At 39.6% G+C, this 19289-nt stretch overlaps 1 protein-coding gene across 1 annotated transcript in view; it reads right to left on the bottom strand.

Moving 5' to 3' along the window:
• gmds (GDP-mannose 4,6-dehydratase) overlaps positions 1–18225 on the bottom strand; it is a 192256-nt gene extending 174031 nt beyond the window's left edge. The window contains exons 1-2 of the mRNA XM_005745075.2: positions 17906–18225; positions 1939–1983 (exon numbers count right to left, since the gene is read on the bottom strand). Coding sequence (XP_005745132.1) covers positions 1939–1983; positions 17906–18004 — 144 coding nt within the window. The 5' untranslated portion in view covers positions 18005–18225. The remainder of the gene's footprint in view (positions 1–1938; positions 1984–17905) is intronic.
• Between the last annotated feature and the right edge of the window lie 1064 nt (positions 18226–19289).

Genomic DNA, 19289 nt, shown 5'->3' with positions numbered 1-19289 from the left:
CCACTGGATATTTGAAATTGCTACATGATGATGTGTTTCCCTCTTTGTGCACTGAAGCTGGCACGTTCCCTGAGTTTTTCCAGCAAGATGGTGCACCACCACATTATGGGTGCCAGGTCCGAGCATTCCTAGATGAACAGTTTCCTGGAAAGTGGATTGGTCGTCGTGGGCCAGCTGAATGGCCCCCAAGGTCTCCCGATCTGACCCCCGTAGACTTTTATCTTTGGGGTCATCTGAAGGCAATTGTCTATGGTGTGAAGATACGAGATGTGCAGCACCTGAAACTACGGATACTGGATGCCTGTGCTGGCATTTCTCCTGCGGTGTTGCTATCAGTGTGTGAAGAGTGGGAGAAGAGGGTTGCATTGACAATCCAACACAATGGGTAGCACATTGAACACATTTTATAAGTGGTCAGAAACTTGTAAATAACTCATGAAAGAATAAAGTTACGTTGAAACCAAGCACACCATTGTTTTTCTTGTGACATAAGTTTGATGTGTCACATGGCCCTCATCCTATTGAAAAAACAAAAGTTGTATCCAAGATGGCCGACTTCTAAATGGCCACCATGGTCACCACCCATCTGGAGGAGTTTGCCCCCTCACATATACTAATGTGCCACAAACAGGACTTTAATATCACCAACCATTCCCATGTTATTACAGTGTATCCATATAAATGGCCCACCCTGTAGTTTCACGCATCAGTTAAAACACTCGACTTCAAGTACACAACGCCCAGCTGGAAACACTCCACGCAAGTCGAGCTGCCCGAGATTCACAGAATTTACAGAAAATGTTAATTTTTTGTGATTTATATTGTTATCGGACGATATATGTCTTATATCGGGATATGAGATTTTGGTCATATCGCACAGCTCTAAAGCTAGGTGTTTCTCCTGCACATCAGAGGGGAAGTGAAGTCATGCTGCGACTGTCAGGAGATGTAATGAAAACTCCTGAAACATGTATGTTAACGTACGTGTGACCTTCTGTAGCCACGACTACACTACAAATGCAGCATACGCCTTCACTCTTTGCCCTCCACATAAACTCTTTACCTGAATACAGTTCACATATGCTTCAAGGTCTCTGGGCAATGGACGGGATAGAGAAACCAAAAACTTCTGATTACATAAGACTCAAAGATTTTGTTCTGATTACACCAGTATTAGTTTGGCCACTATGGAAAAGTCTCAGCATAAGCCAGCTCCTTTTCTAGATCTGCAATAAGCCAGCGTCCTCTTCCCAATTTGGGCACAGCTCAAAACACTGCCAGTGGAAAACTGAAGTTTAGTAAGAGACCAGGGTGCAATACAACCGGTTTCTTAACTTCCAGTGCTTCTTCTTGTCTTGTTGGGTCACAAAAGTAATATTACTCTAGTTTTTGATACTTTTTCTCTATGAGAAGAACATTATTTCTCTATCCTGTCCATTCCACTTTTAGAATTCACCCATCCAATCTCACCCAGCAGCACAGACACATATTAATGCCTCCCACACACACAACTTTAAACAACTTAAAAAGAAAGAAAGAAAAAGAAACCATTGTTAGCCTCTGAGTTCACTGACAGACTGTTGACTTTGCGTGTTCCTGAGCACACTGAACAGCAGGTGAAAGCTAGTGACCTCACTCGTATGGCTGTCTAATAACAACCATTTCCCTGTTAATGGTTTGACCTGGGGTAAAAGGACAGGGGTTAAAAAGCTCATGCAGCACCAGGGGCCTTATCAGGGTGAGGTGTGAGTCAGCCAGTGTAAGTAGCTGACTGTCAAGATACGTCACACTCCCTCGGGAATACCCACAAACTGCGGCAACATACACACAGAATGTCGTTCTGTGTGTATGTTGGCATTCACGAGTATCTGCGCACATATGTGCATCTGTGCATGTGTGCGTGCGTGTATATGTGTACAGAGGGGATTTTTATTTTACCTCATAGCCTTTAGCGAGCAGGAACTCCGCCAGGTAGGAACCATCCTGAAAAAGCACAAGACAACACCAGTTAAGACCTGTCAAATAACACTGCAAAGACAAAGAGTGTGATTCACACATACACACCAAATCACAGCAACACAACCAAAACACGATAAAACATTCACCGCCCATTTCGGCTGAATTAATTTTATCACAACGTTTAAATGATTACAGGATGAGAAAATGTTTGACGTGTTAGAGCACCTTTTATTTCCTCTACGGACTCCAGAGATTCAAATTCAATGCTCCTACTAAAACTGAGGATTTAGGAATATAATTAAAGGACACAAGTGATTTATCAGAGAAAAAAGAAATAGATTCTTGTGGCATGATAAATAAAATAGTATTTTCTCTTGTTCAGTCCAATAAGAGTTACATTTCTGGCGATGTGTCTATGACCTAAGCTAACACATTAAGTCACAATTAAGCTTGAGGTCAACTTTGGATTTAAATTTGTGGTATGTTGTTGAGGGAAGAAAAATAAAATTAGCAGTCAAATAATAAATAAATAAGTAAAATAAAAATTCCAGAGTCTCTACTACGGTGTTGAAATTAAATACTTCAGTACTGGCTAATACTGGATCCTGGGATCGTCAGGCATGACGTCCACATGGATCAGGATCGCTGGGCACACACTGGACCTACTTTGAAACGTGTGCGTGTGTTTGTGTACGTGTGCTGGTGATGTGAGAGCACGATCACTGTCAATAAGGTCTTGTTCCCCTCACCCATGTTACTCCATGTCTTTTTCCTTGCTCAGATTTTCCGACCACACGTTCTGGAACACTGTGGAACATTCCAAACCAGTCATGGCATTCATCCCTCAATCCCCCTCACACGCACACACATACACACGCACACACGTATGGCCACACTGCCAAGATGCCAGCCTGAGGCTTCCTCCTCATGTCTGGGGGAAACGGTGAAGGTGGGGGGAAAGGACCGCAGAAGGAAAGGCTACTAGAGGTTGGGGAGCATGCAGGAACCTGCACTCAGCACCATGATGGTGGTGTCTTAGGCTACACGCACTTTTAAGTGACAGTAATAGTAATAATAATTATAACAACAGTGTAAAGGCATAAAATCTGTTCCTTTTTCTTGGGTATTGTAATCAGGATTGCTGTAGCATTTTGTACAATCTGAAGCCGTTTTAATGCTTTCTGATTGACGCCCATAGGAAGACCATTTCAATAATTTAAACGTGAGGAAACAAAAGCATAAATGACAGTACGAGTGTCACAGAATTGATCAGATTCTTGCAAAATATCCAAGGTAGTCGTAGTAAGGCCTGGGTGACCTTGTTTATGTACTTCTCAAAGCACATATCTGACGGCTGATTTTACATAGTAAAACCTGATGAAGGCGTCGTCTCATATCAAACCAGTTTGTGAAACAACGCCATTTGACCACAGCTCAAGGCAAACGTGGCGAACGGTAAAAGACGGCGTGAAAAGCAAACACACAAAGGCCTGAGAGATGACGGATCACTGAAGAGACAATAACGGCACAAATACTGGATGTGACCGAAAAAAAAGGTGAATTTAAGTTCAAAGTGTGCTTGTTTTCTCACTTACATACTGGTGCCTGATTTCTGGATGTCAGCAATAGCAACTGCCCCAACCAGATAAATAATCCAAAACATTACTTTACAAATAACAATTATAACGATATTTTTCCCCCCTTTGACAAACCCCAATGTTAAGCTTAATCTGTAGTATCGTCTTACTGAATACAACCTTTTGTTGATTTTTGGTCCCCATTGCGGTCAAAAAGGCGGATGAAGCAGTGTATGCTCTAGGGTGGAGTTACCCTGAAAAGTTGCTCTCTGTCTCTTTTTGCAGTCAGGTCCAAATCACTAGTTCCTTTTGGTTTTTAAAACACAATTATGTAACGGCCATTCTGGTGCAGGATGACATACAATAACTGCACCAATAACTGGTGTAGGTTAATTAAAACCAACAGCTATTTTGTTTGCATTAATAATTGTATAATATTTCTTCGCCTTATTAGTAAAGACTGGCGTTTCAAACACAGTGAGATAAATACATTGTGGCTCTTTGCAAAGGTTTGCTCGACATATAGACCAGATGATTAATTAACAGATTATAGCTGCAGCCCTCTGTACTACACTACATCCCTACTTAAAGATCCTGTATCTGCAGGTTGAGCAACCTGGCAGTAAGTTGGCACTGATGCCCAACCTGTTTCTGGCTAAATCCACGTGGGAGATGGGCATGGACGCTGGCAGCCCCTCACCCGTCCCCACGGCGTTCAAAGCTCCGGCCGGTGTCATGTTTTCCTGCCCGTGTGCCAGGGTCAATGCGTTCCATGCCAGACCAATATGGAAAACAAGTCTGAAGAGCTACAGCTCTGTTTCAAAACAAGAGGCTCCTTTGAGGCCATATTAGCCCATAAACCCTGGCCTCACCTCGCCGTTTCCTGTTATGGGGAGCCTGGCGCTTGCTGCGAGTGAGGGGGGCAAGTACACGCACGTTCACCTGCCAGGTCAATGCCACACCACAAAGATTCATTTACACCTATGACACAATATGATCACTCTTCTCCAAAGCTATAGTGCTTGTATTGTATTAAAAAGAGGCTGCTCGGTGACAGGCGTATGAAGGGTAAGCCAAGCAGTGACTGTCTCACATCTGAAAGCTAATTCTGAGTCTGACCTCAGAATCTCAATGAGTATCTGGAGTAAGTAATTCTGCAGGAGGAGCACAAATGTCAACACACGTACAGGTGTGACCACCATATTTATCATCTGACAGGGTGGTGTTACATTTGCAGTAATCTAATGCCAAACAGACTTTGAAGTTTAAATCTCCACCCGATTAAATCTTTGAAGTACAGTTTAGTCCAACAATGTGACAAATGTTTATTTATGTGTAAATGCATATTGTATATATGCATACCTGTGGAGATATTTGGTGTAAGCAAAGGTGCTGCAAGTAGTAAATCAAATAACATAAGGGCATGTTCAGCATTTAAGTGTTACACAAATACTGTGCATAATTACGTGATATAATAATAATAGTAATTTATCTAGATTTACTGGAAATCCATACACTTAAAATTCTATCCTAATGAAATGTCAGTGAACGTAACGCTAAAGAACGCAAAACAAAGATTAAGGCAAAATACATTCAGTGATAAAAAGATCAGGAGAAAGGCAGAAAAAAAGCAAATGTCAATGCTGAACAGTTAAATCCATCCTTGTGTTTAAAATGTGGCACGAGTGCTATCATTATCCCCAAGCAGCATCAATATTACAATTGTTAACGGATCATCATCGTGTGGTTTCATTAAGAGGCCTCTGTATCAGAACCATGAGTCCGGGGTTAGAGGAAAGTAATTCAGTTTTTGCTTTTTCACTTTAAATACACTTAAAAACATGATGTGCTCCTGCTGTAGTGCACAGACGTACGGCACTGTATTTCCCTCAGACCCTAAAGTAAAGTAGCAACATAAATTGGAATAAATAAGTAAATCAGATTAGACTTTAGATAGCTTTGCTACTTAAGCATTAAAGAATACAACATTAACTTGCACACACAAATATTAAAACCCAAAATTTTAGGGTTAAACTTCTGATTTGAGTCACAATATACAGTTCAAAATGAAGAATGAGGTGAAATTAAGTATTAAAAAATAAAATGTATTTATTTTGATACTCTGAACTGTTTTACTTATAAACAGCCTGAAAGTGTTATTTACACTGTAATACACATTAAAAATACATTATGAACTAATTGTGTATGCTAGACACCAAACTGTTTAGAACAGGTTTAAGACATCCAATAAAAAATACAAGTCAAAAATTAAAACACAACAACAACAAACAAACAAACAAAAACACACCATCCAGTGATTTTAACCCAGTTAATAAATCCAAGGTTTTTTTAACCTGGTTTTGACCAAACAGTTCTTCTTCTGATGTCTTCAAGCATTACTTAGAACAACACAGCCATGCTCATGGCTTTAACCAAAGAGCCTGATGTTTTTGGACAAACATGAACACTGTGAGTTTGGTACCCCCTGCTGGTGAAGTGAGATTTTGTATCCAGTTCTTTCCCTGGGTCAGCTTTGTGACCTAAAATACCAAAGTAAGTTGATATCACCTGTCCAACATTAAGCAGAAAAAGCCCAAATGGAAAACGTTTTTATTCCCAGTCTGAAATTTTAAGGGCTTAGCCTGTGTGCTTACCAACATGATTTATGTAAACACAGGGGCCATACATGGATTTATTTGTCATTGTGCATAAGCTACAAATGCATCACTCTAATGTGTTTTCTTTAGACCACAGGCAGAAGTTGCCAAGCACGCCACTAGTCTGCAATTAGGCCTGATATGGTATAATGAAGCTGTAATCACAGACCACGATACACAAAACCCTGTGCACACGCAGACTCACACACTGCATTAAGTAGGAACATTTGGTGTGCTACGTGAAGAGCAGCCTGAATCTCTTTCCTCTACTTTAGGACCATTCAGGCATGTCCCTGAAATAATGAGTGAACAGCACTCGCAGAAGCAATTAAGAAGCTGCGCAAGGACCCACAGCCTTAAGATCTACGGACACTATTTTTAATTTAGAGCAGTAAAAGATCAAAGACTAAAGTCAAAAAGTCTTTTTTTGTGTGTGACTTAAATCTAAGGAAAAAAAATCTTATGCAAACCTTATGTTTAAGTGAGTTTAAGATTTTCAGTTAACTGTCAAAACTGTCCCTTTTAATTTTCTGTCACTCAGTTTGTTTCCCTGCTCTTGCACATATTTAGGACACCCTCGCAGCCACTTTTCTATTTTTGAAAAAGAAAACCACAGCAGGCCGTGTTTGACCACCTGACCTGACAAGTCATTTCATACTGATTTATTTTACCAGTGTGTGTTAAGTACTAACATACCACATACAGGAGTGTGTTTGTGTGCACTTACATGCAGTTTCACATTTCTTGCACACTAATTAGTGGTTGGACTTTCAGCTGGAAGCATGTGGTATGTGTATACAGTTACATTAGAAACAAGGACTTTCCATGGCCATACTATAACTGAGGTCACTTAACTCTTCTAGCCCTCAGGACACAAACCGTATCAAAAAACTAAAGTATGTGCTGTGCAGTCCCTCTAACATGCCAATGAAACATGAAATGAAAATAGTGGCATGACAGTTAATATATCACAAGGCTCATCTAAACTGTCCTTGTGTTCAAAGGGATAATGATGCAGAGCTGGAAAATATACAATATACCTGCCTTCTACTAAAGTAAGAATCACTGAATAACTTGACAGACGTAGATACCTGTGGTATCAATGTGAACATCCTAGTAATTAAAAAAAAAACTGATCTTGTCTGACCTTTGATCTTCAAACTCATCCGAGATTTTTAGTAAAGCATTTTCTTCAACTCGACTTTTAGGGTTTTCCATTAAGGAGTAGTACTTGGTACTGGGGTTCCAAGTACAGCTGAGTCAATCAGAAAATGTGATGTCACGCTGCATGCCGCTCAATGTTGTCACTCAACGAGTAATGAGAGGAACTCCTTCACAAAGCTAAAATTTTTGAAACCCAGCAATCAGGGAAACGGTGACACAAAAACCAACGCTGAGGACCCCGAGTTGAGCTGTAGACCAAGCAGCGGACATCCTCCATTGTTGAGCTGCGTTTATGTCGCATACAAATGACATCATCTTAGGACTTTCAGACGCATTGCTATAACAACCCCACGCACATTAGGCGCTAATCTATTGTAAGGGGAAAAGACCAAAAATGAGTAGTCGAGCTGAGCTGAGCTGGTGCTAGTGGAAAAGAGGCTGTAGCTACACCTGTGGTATCAATTTCAAAAGCCTACGTCGCCTCATTCTCTGGTTATCGCATTCGCAGGATATTCAGAAAACTTGACCTCTGACGTCGAGAACTCATGAGAATTTGTAGTAGATGCACCGATGTTTTTTACCATTTACAACTAACTGCAGCTGGACTTGGCTTACATCTCTTTTCCTGAATAAATAGAAGCTGACAGACTTCATTCAGAGGAGGACTCGGCCTTTAAGGAGCCATCAGCAGCCGTTATGAGCAACAGCGGAGATGTGTGCACGGATTCTTAGCTTTATGATTATTATTACTGGCACAGGCAAACACTCTATCCAGTGTTGCTAACAGTGGAGTCTAGGGAAGGAGGCAAGGAAGGAATGAGAGTGTATAAAACACCAACAAAGGATGAAGAAAAGAGGCCTGTAGGTTGAACATCAAAAAGCTTGCGGGGTCATACTGCAATCTAGCGCTGTTTTCCCAACCAGAGGGGTTGAAGAAAGAAGTGCTGGTCTCAAAGCCAAAGTAAAGTTTTACTGTGGAACAGAGAAGGTGAACCTGTCCTCTTTGTAACCCCAGCTAATAAAAAAACCACACTATCAACCAGAACCCCTGCCCAGCTCCACAGCTTTGCCTTGGCACTCAGGTGGTCTCCCATACCTCACACTCTCTCAACCCAATACTTCACACCAAGACAGCAGTCAAAAGTATTCAGGCCGAGCTGCGTGTTGCCCTGAAATTTATGAACAGTAGTTAGCCAACTGATTTACAGCATCGCAGTGACCCCGGTGGCCTGACAAGTGACTTCTGAGATGTTGTATCCAGATGCCTGCCTGCTTGCCTCCTGCATAGGCTCTCAGTAGTCAGTAATAGTAAAGCCATGACTGGTGAAATAAAAATGAATTAACACTGTTATTCTTTTTTCCTGTTAAAGAGGGTGAGGGGAGATGGACCTTTGCTTGTTAAAGGAATGTGAGATGTTGAAAATGACTTTCCAAGGCCGCTGAAAGTTGTCTCTCCAGGGCCGGATTCTGGTAAAGGTCAACGGACTACTTTTATTCCCTACCATGAAATATTTCTCAGGTTTCTGCTTAAGTTTGCTTCAGTGCAAATCATCACATGGCAACAGAAATTCCTCTTATATCTGTACGCTACATATGACACACACACACACCACTGATATCTAGGTCAGGGACAGGTTATATTATTTCTACTTCTTTAGATAAAGCAGAACAAATACATGGAAGAGTGAGACGTAAAAAGACTGAGTAAAGGAACAGGTAACGAGAGCAGAATCTTCTCGTGTCATATCGATATAACACTTATAATACATTGAAAATGTTGAAAGTTTGACACAAATTATGTTTCCTTTAATATTAAATTGACTAGATTAGAATATCTTGGAAATAGTAGTTAAAATCCCAGATTACATCTTTATTCCTTTTATCTGTAGGCAATAACTTTACAGTCTATGAGCTTTATAACAGAGTACTAACAAATTCCATCTGTATGATCTTCAGTACAGTCAGAAAACAGGAGCTGTTCTTTATACTAAACTAATCCAGTGATGCTGTATGTTAGACACTCTTTGCATCTAGAATGCTGGTTGGCCAAAGAGGCTAACACTTGAAACTGCTAGTGTGACATCGCCATCAGCATCTCATCACACATCTCAGAACAGATCTGACCAATTCCAGCCACTCCATTTGGAAACAAGCACGCTGGAACACAAAACACGCACTGGTACTGAATACACAAATAGTATAATAACACTGTAACATCAGGACCAGCTCGCTGTCGCTTGATGTTGACCTGTGCTCACAATGTGCTCGCACTAATCAACTAGCGGAAAAGTGAGAAAACGCTAGAGTCCAATGGTGTGCACCATCTTTATTTCGTTATCCCTGTAAGAAACATCTAACGATAAATGTGAAGTACTGTGCAACCACCTGGAGCCACCCCCCATTCCTTAATATTTTTCTAAGAAAATGGAAAACAAATGCAGTCATTTATTAAAAGTAGGGCTGAACGATATATCGCATTTGCGATAATATCGCGACATGATCAAGTGCAATTTTCTAACCGCAAAGGCTGCGATTATACTCTGGACATGTCCAAATTCATGGGCTGCATCCTCCTGAGGCCGCATTTGTAGACCGATTACGTCACAGCGACGCGCCGAAGGCTGTCCAAATTACTACCATATCCCAGAATTCATAGCGCGGCCCAGCCAAACTCCAGTTTCCAGCAATGGCGGCCGCTACTAAGTTTTAAAATTACTCATACTAATCTTTCTGGGTCACAAAATAAACTTTTAACATATTTTCAGGCGAGAAAGTAGCTGTGTAAACATCAAATATCTGCTCGGTTTATCAAGATATCCCATATTTGCAAAAGTGCTTCGACGTTTTCAGAGGCGTCTGCTACCCTCCGGCTAGCTCGACAGCTAGCCGGAAGCTCGAGGGTTACTGATGCGGCCGAGAACGGCACAACTCCCGGCACATCATTTTCAGATCACCGCGGAGTTTCGCTGCTCGGGTTAAACGTAATATATAAGTCACTTAGACAACCTAAAAATGTTATTGTTGGGCTTTTTTCAGTGTTTTGTTTGTTCGTGAGTAAATCGGTTTGGCTGAGATTAAAGTTATTAGATTAGATAAAATAAAACTTTATTAATCCCCCGGGTGGGTTCCTCCTTGGTTTTCACACAGCTGACTAAACGTCAAACAGAAAACTTATTAAACAGAAGTATGAGACAGTCGAGAATTTACACCAGTGTCTGGTTATATTTTAGATAGCAAGAAGCAGACGGCCGAGTTTATTAAACTCCACCGAGACAGCGGTGAGGCTAATCAGAACTAGACCGTCCAATTTCACGCCTTTAAATTTTAAAGGCGTGTTTGTGTGTGTGTTTATACAATTGCTATTATGTTTGCACTTTATGTGTAATGTTACTGACTGCAGAGATCAGTAAGATGTGTGTATTTTTTATTTATTAGTTTTATTTATTTAATATTATTTTTTAATTGAATGACTGTCTAGTAGTTCACAGATGTCGAAAAACTGAGTGTGGTAAAGCCACTGATTTTTTTTATGTATATTTCTGCAATCTGCACATTGTACTGACTTTCATTTTAATGTTTACACCAGGGTTCCTTGTCAGCACTTTATGCTCAGATGTTTGTAAGCTAAAAATAAACTATTGTGTATGTTCAAATATACTGTTGTGATTGAAGAAGTTAAATAAAAATGTCAGTCATCAATTCATGCATCACCTCATGTCATCATAACAGAGGTCTGTCTTCCAGGAAAGAACAGTTTAAAATTAATGTAATATAGTATTGGCCATACTATATGATGTATTGCTTGTCTTTGTTTAATAATACAGAAGACAAAGACCTTAAAAAATAATCGCATATCGCATCGCAATCGCAATATTGGGGCAAAAAATCGCAATTAGATTATTTTCCATAATCGTTCAGCCCTAATTAAAAGTGTGCAAATGATGCAAATACTTAAGTTGTTACTTTCTAATCATTTTACAAATAATTATAGCTCTTGGCGGCAAGTTATTTTTCTGAACCTACTAATAAACTGACAAAATTGATTACAGCAAACAACACAATACTTAACATCTAAATACATTCATGTTAAAAAAAAAAGAGAGAGAATCATTGAAACATTAAAAATGAACTTTGGTTAAACTGTGGTATTAGTTATGCTAAAATAAGGGGCATACAAAATAAATGGCCCACTGTGTAAGTTGGGCTACAGCGTAATTTTGCCACTGGTAGGATAAATCAGGTGTAAGACTGCAGCTCTTTACATTTTCAGACTTAAGAACACAAATCCAAACAAATATGTTAATACACTATATAATAAACAAACAGCCCTAAAACGGCGTTTGCACAATTCTAATAAGCCTGAAAGTCGTGACTTGGTAAGATCTCTCTTAGGCAAGCTTCTTGTAATTAGTATTCATGAATAACAGTCAACAAAACATTTTAAAAGTGGACACAATTGCCAGAATTTGTCAGTTTGTCCCGGGAGCTATTCATTTGAAAAATCCCATTAGGGTTGTGTCTTGCGCAGGGCGCTTCAACGTACAGACACAGGAGCTGGGGATCAAACTACCAACCTTCTGAATAGTTGACAAAACAACTGTTAGATACAGATATTTCTCTAATAGGTTGGTGGAGATCAAAGAAGAGCTCAAAGAAAGCTCATTTCATTTAAACCTGCACATAAAAACATCTTTAATTATTTTTATTTCCTTCAGTGTTTAAGCTTTTTTGTGTGTTCATAATCCTGTTATGAAACACGTAGCTGAAAGCACAAAATTGATGTGAACAAAAGAGTGTAAAGCAAGTATTAATGCACCCTAACAATACACCCTGTATTAGGGCTGTTCGATATAACGATATATATCGGATGACGATATAAAAACGTCTACCGTTTCCTATTACGCTATCGTTTGTTTCATCGTGTCGTAAAATAAACTGTTTACAGCAACATTTTTTCACTGTAGTGGCTTTATTAATTTCTTCAAGTTCTGTCTTTCTCTTATATTTAATATAACCACACTATGGACGGACAAGCGCCTGCTTTGAGGTTAGCAACAGTGACGGTAAAACCATCGCGTGGCTCTGCTGTCCGCTTGTTTGTGTTCCACGTAAACCTTTCACAATGAAGCTCAAGATCCTGTTGAGACTTTTCAAAATAAACTGAATCACGTGAAAGAGTATTCACAGTGCTTACGGATGAGAAGCAAAAACGAGCCGTCAGATGCTAAAAACTAAACCTTAGACTCAAACATTAGAACAGGCGTTTCCCCGCAGCACGCCGTGTAATAAATACAAAGAAAAAGGCGGCCGTTACAACCTGTGGCTAAAAATATAGTTTCATGCATCGGTTAAAACACTCGACTCCAGGTACAGGACACGCAGGTGGAAAAAGTTCACGTAAGTCGAGCTGCCCGAGATTCACAGAATTTACAGAAAATATTACATTTTTGTGATTTATATCGTTGTCAGGACGATAAATGTTTTATATCGGGGATATGAGATTTTGGTCATATCGCACAGCCCTACCCTGTATTATTTTGCTAATAGCAATGAAAAAATTCTGTAGAACACATGTGAGTCATCTGAATGTGCTTTCTGCACTAGTAAACCTGCAGTCGCAAGATTTTCAAAGCTGTCACATGCAAAGTTCGTACAGGTGTTTTTTTTACACATCAACACTAAATGGATCACGTACCAGTTCAAAATTATATTTCTGCACTGCAAAGCTACCAAAGCACTGTGTGATCTCAGTGCAAAGCGTGTCCACTTTATCAGCAGAATGCATATTTGGGAACACTGTAGTGGTGACTTGGCTCGACACTGTTTGGTAATAGGGAAAGTGAGCAAAGTTCCTTTGCTGCGTTTGACTGACTTGAAAAGACCTTATACATACGCATCATACATATCTGTGATCACACAGCCTCATCCCCCAAGCTGAAGGTTTAGTGTAATAAGAGGCTTAGTTATGTCGCACAGAAAAACCAACTTACACCTCCACTTTTTGCCCCATTGCACTATAGTGTTCTGTTCACCCCCTGCATCTTCTCCCACATCATTCCTACTAATCTACCTTTTTCGCAGCGACTCCATCTGTTTTTCAGTCGCATAAATTAGTTCCAAGCAGTTTCATATCAATTACACATTTAGATACTTCATTAAAGATTCCTTTTGCCCTGGTTGTAGTATGCAATGATTTAAAGCCCAAACGTTCCTCTATGACACATAAACTGCAGCCCCACAGATGAAGATGGCCAGCTGTGTTGTGTCAGTAGTGTCAGTGCTCTCATCCACAGCCACAGAATATTCAGTGAAATCTTTTCCCTTTTCCATCAACTGTGCTTGTAAATCAGAGACAAGATCACACATCCAATCAGCAACAGTATTTGTGCTTAAGCCAACATTTGAAAATGCTTGTGTTTCTGTGGACACAAGATGCCGCACACTTTAATCGTGGAGTATTTCAAAACCTGCTTTCACAGCAGCTCTGTGGCTTTGCTTTGATGTGACATCAGATTATCAGATTCTTCTCAAACTTCCAAATTCTGCACCTACTGCTATGTATCCAGGTTTTTGTACTTGTCCCAATGTTGTGTTGCATAGCGCTGTTTTTATTCTTTAATTGCTGGCAATGTCAATAAAATGATACTATCCCTCCCTCCTGTTTTCAAAATACACTCTTAGCTTAGCCATTTCTTAGGGACTAACCTAAATGTCAATATATAAACTCTGACTTGAATTCATCCACATACTACTGTGTTGAGGTGGGAATCACCATACATCTCACGATACGATATTATCACAATACTTAACACACGATATGATATTATTGCAATTTTTTTAAAATATTTTGCGATATTCAGATTCTGTACATAAAGGTAAACTTTATCAATATTCATTTTATCTAATATCAAAGTCTCGCACTCAGTCTTTCTCTCATTTCAGTCAGTTTTTAACAAACTGAACGGTTTGTATTACAGTCTAGTCCAACTTAACTGAATGCAACCATCTGGTACAATTATAGCTACTCTGAACTATGCAATATGAAAACTATGCAGCCCCTTCAGCAACTGAAGAACTTGAAAGTAAATTAAAACAAAATATAATTTTACATTAAATAAAAAAGTTTTAAACTTAATTAAACTAAAACATGTCTTAGATTAAAATAAGTAAACTGTCATGTTTATTGCTGCCAAAAAAAAAGTTAAACATATTTGGACAGTGAAGGAATGTCAGGATTCTTGCTCAGAAAAAGGATCAACATGCTCTGAAGTCAGAGCACAAAAACTTTTTTTGTAACAAAATATCGATTTCTGCTGTCCCTGTATCGATACATTATTAGCAAACAAAATATCACGATACTACACAGTATCGATTTTTTCCCCCACCCCTACTACTGTGTTACTAATGCATTATGGGACCGTTGTTTATACAAGTCTGAGTTATATGAGACAAAGATTGCTTTGGGATTTTAACCTTAAATGGTGGACTTTAGAAACTCGTCAGACTGGTGAGCTGCTGTGTTGTAAAATGACAAAACCATACATATGACCAGGATGTAAGCTTTTTATGCAGTGGAGTTGGATTTTTATGATTTCCAAAGCAACAAGGAGATGAGGTCATGAGGATGGCTTTGGGTAGCAGCTAGAAGAAAGAAAAAAAACAACAAAAAAAAAAACGACCTTCAACAACATTTTGGAAAATACTTCAAGTACTTACTGGCGAGTTAAAATTCTAACACATTTAACTACTGTAGTTACATGAGACTATACACCCTACAGGGAAATCTTTAGGTTTTAAGTGTGTGTTCAGGGGGACTGAATACCACCTCGGGCACTCTTACATCTCGGGCACACGGAAATTGTTGTGGCTTCTTTGACACGCATCAACAGAGAGCAAGGGGACTACACCCTAAAAAGTTGTGCTTTAAGTGTATGCATTGCCATGAGATGCAAAGATTCAAACTGAAAACTGAAATACAAAACTTACTATAATTTAAAATTGAAGAAAAAAAACAAATCACAGCACGCTATTAAATGTTACGTAACATAAATACTATACAGTGTGTGTTTGCAGGGAAAAAGATGCAGAAATGTGTGCACGTATCACAGAAAAATGCCTCAGAGTCACACAAGCGTGAATGTGAGCTTGAAACCATTTATAATTATTAACATGTTTGATGAGCAGGTGATCCCCATAAAAAGAGTCTGAGAAAATGTCCGGGAACATAGCAGTAGTAGTAACTAAAAATAAAGTTACCATTCCTTGTGTTTGTGAGGATCAGCCACAATAACACACCTTTGCCTAGCTATCTAGCTTCTCTCTGTATTACATCATACAGCTCCAGCAGATCCCAGAAGCAACGTCCGAGATCTCTGTTCAGAAGAGTGCAGTGCCAGGAACAGCAAAGAATCTCCCAGGCCTCTGGTAAAGGACCCGAGCTTTAGGGATAAAGGAGAGTGTGGGGAATGCAATTTTTTTTTGTATGTATGTATTTAATTATTTCTTTATTACAATGAAAGGCGGACCATATCGAATTAATGTCTGAATATAAATGAAATAAAGGCGAATATATTGAATGAAGAGTGATGTTACAGAAGCTCTGGCATCACCTGTTGTTTTAGATGCGTAATGTTAAAACATGTCATGTGTCACAGTGTCACAGTGTTACTTCTTGTTCGAGTTGCATGCTTTAAAATAGGCTGTAATAAACTGGCTATGCTTCAGTATCCTATTTGGACCTTTATGTTTTGCACTTCACTTCACTCAGTGATTCATTTCATTTTCTTTTTTCTTTTTACTTTAATGTCTACTTACTGTTAGCTGTTGGCATAAAAAAATTACACTGTTAAGTTTGTAAGAAATAAGGAAAATTTGAATTTAATTTTACATAATCTTCCTTTAGGACTGCTAAAGGTTCTACGATGAAGCAGTAGCTACATTTGTCATCTGTAGTAAAACACTGAAGCATCTCTTTTATTAGTTTGGACAGTACCTGCATTTTCCATGGAATTGTGTCTTATTTCTATTACTTAGGAATGCTGCACCACCTGCTGACTTTTTCTACATCTCTAGTTCTGTTTACTGTGGTCCACGTCAGTTGATGACTTTGTAAACTTGTAGCTTTTCCCCGTCCTTTGTCGTTCACGCAGGGGAAAGATTCAAGTTAACTCCAAGTAAATGCGTCACTGCAAACCATGTGACAATATTTGGTCCACTTATATTCATTTATTTATTTATCTATACAGGCGTATGGACTGCCTATGTGTGCTTCCATTGCTGGCCGAACCACCATAATTTCCCTATTAGTTAATTAAGAAACACGCCTGACTTAGCTGGTTATCATCACAGCTCAACACCTGTGTGTGTGAAGCTGTGTCATGGTGACATTGCTTTGTTCAAAAAGAGTACATGTGCTTCATCCTTCATAAATGCTGACAGTTAAGCTGCTAGATTTGTATCACTCTGGGAATAGGAAACATCCGGCTCCACAGTAAAGAACTTGTTCAATGGGCTGTTGCAACCCGGAGCTTATCTTTCCAGGAAATGATGTGATGATTAAACAGCAGTAAGTTCAGAGGATTTGCAGCTGACCAGTAATGGAAATAATTTATAGTAACTGATAGTTTCGTCCAAACTAGTCTACAAATTGATGATGTGACACGATGACTTGTGTTTCTAGAGTAGTGTCAACACTGCCTTTCGTTATGGTTTGCTGTGTGTCATTCACTGTGCCATTCACGGTCTGCAGTGCGTCTCTGGAAACAACAAATTTTATTGTAATTTACTGTTTATTGTATTGTAATCATAAACTTGTACACATGGGTTACTGTGTAGCATGGTTTGCAGGATTGCTGGTGGCTACTTTCAAGTCTTAGGCAACTTTTTTTGTTTACGTTGTTTTTTTAAATCTCAGCTGATGGTTTACAGAGTTTAAAGGTTTAAGGTTAATTCTACACAGAGACACCTAAACATTCATGTTCTGTCATTTTTTAATTTAATTGTTCACATCACCACGTTGTCTGTGACCAGAACAGGTTTCAAAGCTGACAAACCAGAAAGCATGACGAGTTCCACCTGAACTACCTATTTGACTCACTTTATCTGATACCAGTGCGCTGTCACTGGCTGTGTGTGGACTCACAGAGCCAGAAACGTGTACTCTGACGACATTCTTGAAAACTTGGAAGTATACTACAAAGACAACTGACTAGAAAGAGCAGAAGCGTTTTCTCTTAAAGCGTGAATGAGACGCAAAATTAATTCCCTTTCTGGGAGAATTTCAATGCGACATAAAATCGCACACATCAACAATCCTATGCAAAATACACAAAGAGCACATTTGAATGGGATGGTGAATTACCGCCTTTCTAACTCCTGACAGGTGTAAGTGACACCGGCAGCTTTAATCACACGTTTCCTCTCAAAATTAAGCACGAACGAGGAGGTACTGAGGCTTTCGCCAGCAGTGACGATTAAAGTGCGCCATTGGAAAGCAAGGTTTTATAAACTGGGGTTTGCCCATCCCATCCCACAGTGCAGTAACTTTACCTGCCCGGTGACGCCGGTGATGACGGCTACTTTCTTCTCATTCTTCGGCTCTCCATGAACATCGGAGCTAACGGTGGCAGTCTCGAAGCACTGAGCCATCTCTGACCGGGTGAATGTTTACGGTTTGCTGCCTCACTGACCAGCCGGACCCAGCAAAAGGCTTCCGTCAGTTTACCGTCTGAGTACCACCGACCCTCCGCCGCATCCGTAAACCAAGCTGGAAACCACTGCACGCTGTTACGTATGAGGAAGCGTGATGAAGTTGGCCAATGGGAACCGAGCGAGAAGAAGCCGTAAAACACGCTTGTCTAAAGAGAGGAAAGCCTGTGAGCGCTAAATAGTTTTTTCTTGCAACAGCGTCACTAGAAGGACGGAGGGAGAAATGCAACCAATAACTGTTGTTTCTAACAGCTAAGAAAAAGACTTTTGAACACTTCGCAAGTATTTGTTCACAATATAGGCCATAACTCACAAACCTGAGCACAACTGAAACTTTTAAATGTAGTTTAAAAATAAACCATTTTAGAGTGATCCTGATTATTTTCTGTTTTGTTTATATTATAGGCAGCACAGTGTGATTAGCACTGTTGCCTCACAACAAGGAGGTCCTGAGTCTACGGTGGTGAGGTTTGCTGTTGTGGTACGCAAGCTGCTTGGCATACACCTTGTAATGAAGAAAATGACTTGTGAACATTATAGTAATAACATTTAATTGTTTTTAGGCATGTTATGTCTAATACTTTATTAGGAGAGATCAGCTCAAAGTGTTGCCATACCGGGAGAAACACTTCTCCTTTCACCAAGCTCCATGAAAAAAGCTCGAACACTAACACGCAATTTTTGTGGTGATGTAGTGCACTTCACGTCACTTGTCCATAACGAAGCAAGCCTGGTTACACACCTCACAAAAGTCTTCCTAGTGCACAGTGTAAGACACACAGCCAGGGGCGATAGGTCAGACAATCAATGTATTCAGACACTGGATAAATAGCATAACTGTAATAAGTTACTTGAATTTTCAAAAATCGCCAGTATATGTTTCAAAGAACATAACTATTACTAACATAACATGACTATTTAAATGTTTTACATTTATATTTTCATTTTCTATTCCTACATCTGTCTCTTCCAGCACTACTCTCACCTTCTCATCTCCTTCCTCCTCACCATACCAGTATCTCTTGTTTTTTTCAGACTCTAGTCATCTAAGCCAGTAAACAACACCAAAGAAGAATCAACAGCACAATAAGCTCTTTGGGCTTGGCAGAAAGGATTTGGCACATTTTTCGCCAAACCCACAAATGCATTGTCCTTAAAATGTGGCTTCATTTAGGGGAAATAAACAGGCTTTCCAATGGTACAAGATGTATTACCAAACACAAAA

Source organism: Pundamilia nyererei, unplaced genomic scaffold (genome assembly GCF_000239375.1).
Source record: "Pundamilia nyererei isolate P.nyererei 1_Seehausen unplaced genomic scaffold, PunNye1.0 scaffold00153, whole genome shotgun sequence".
Classification (NCBI taxonomy): domain Eukaryota; kingdom Metazoa; phylum Chordata; class Actinopteri; order Cichliformes; family Cichlidae; genus Pundamilia; species Pundamilia nyererei.
The sequence above is the reverse complement of the archived record's forward strand: the minus strand, read 5'-3'. Positions and strand labels throughout refer to the sequence as shown.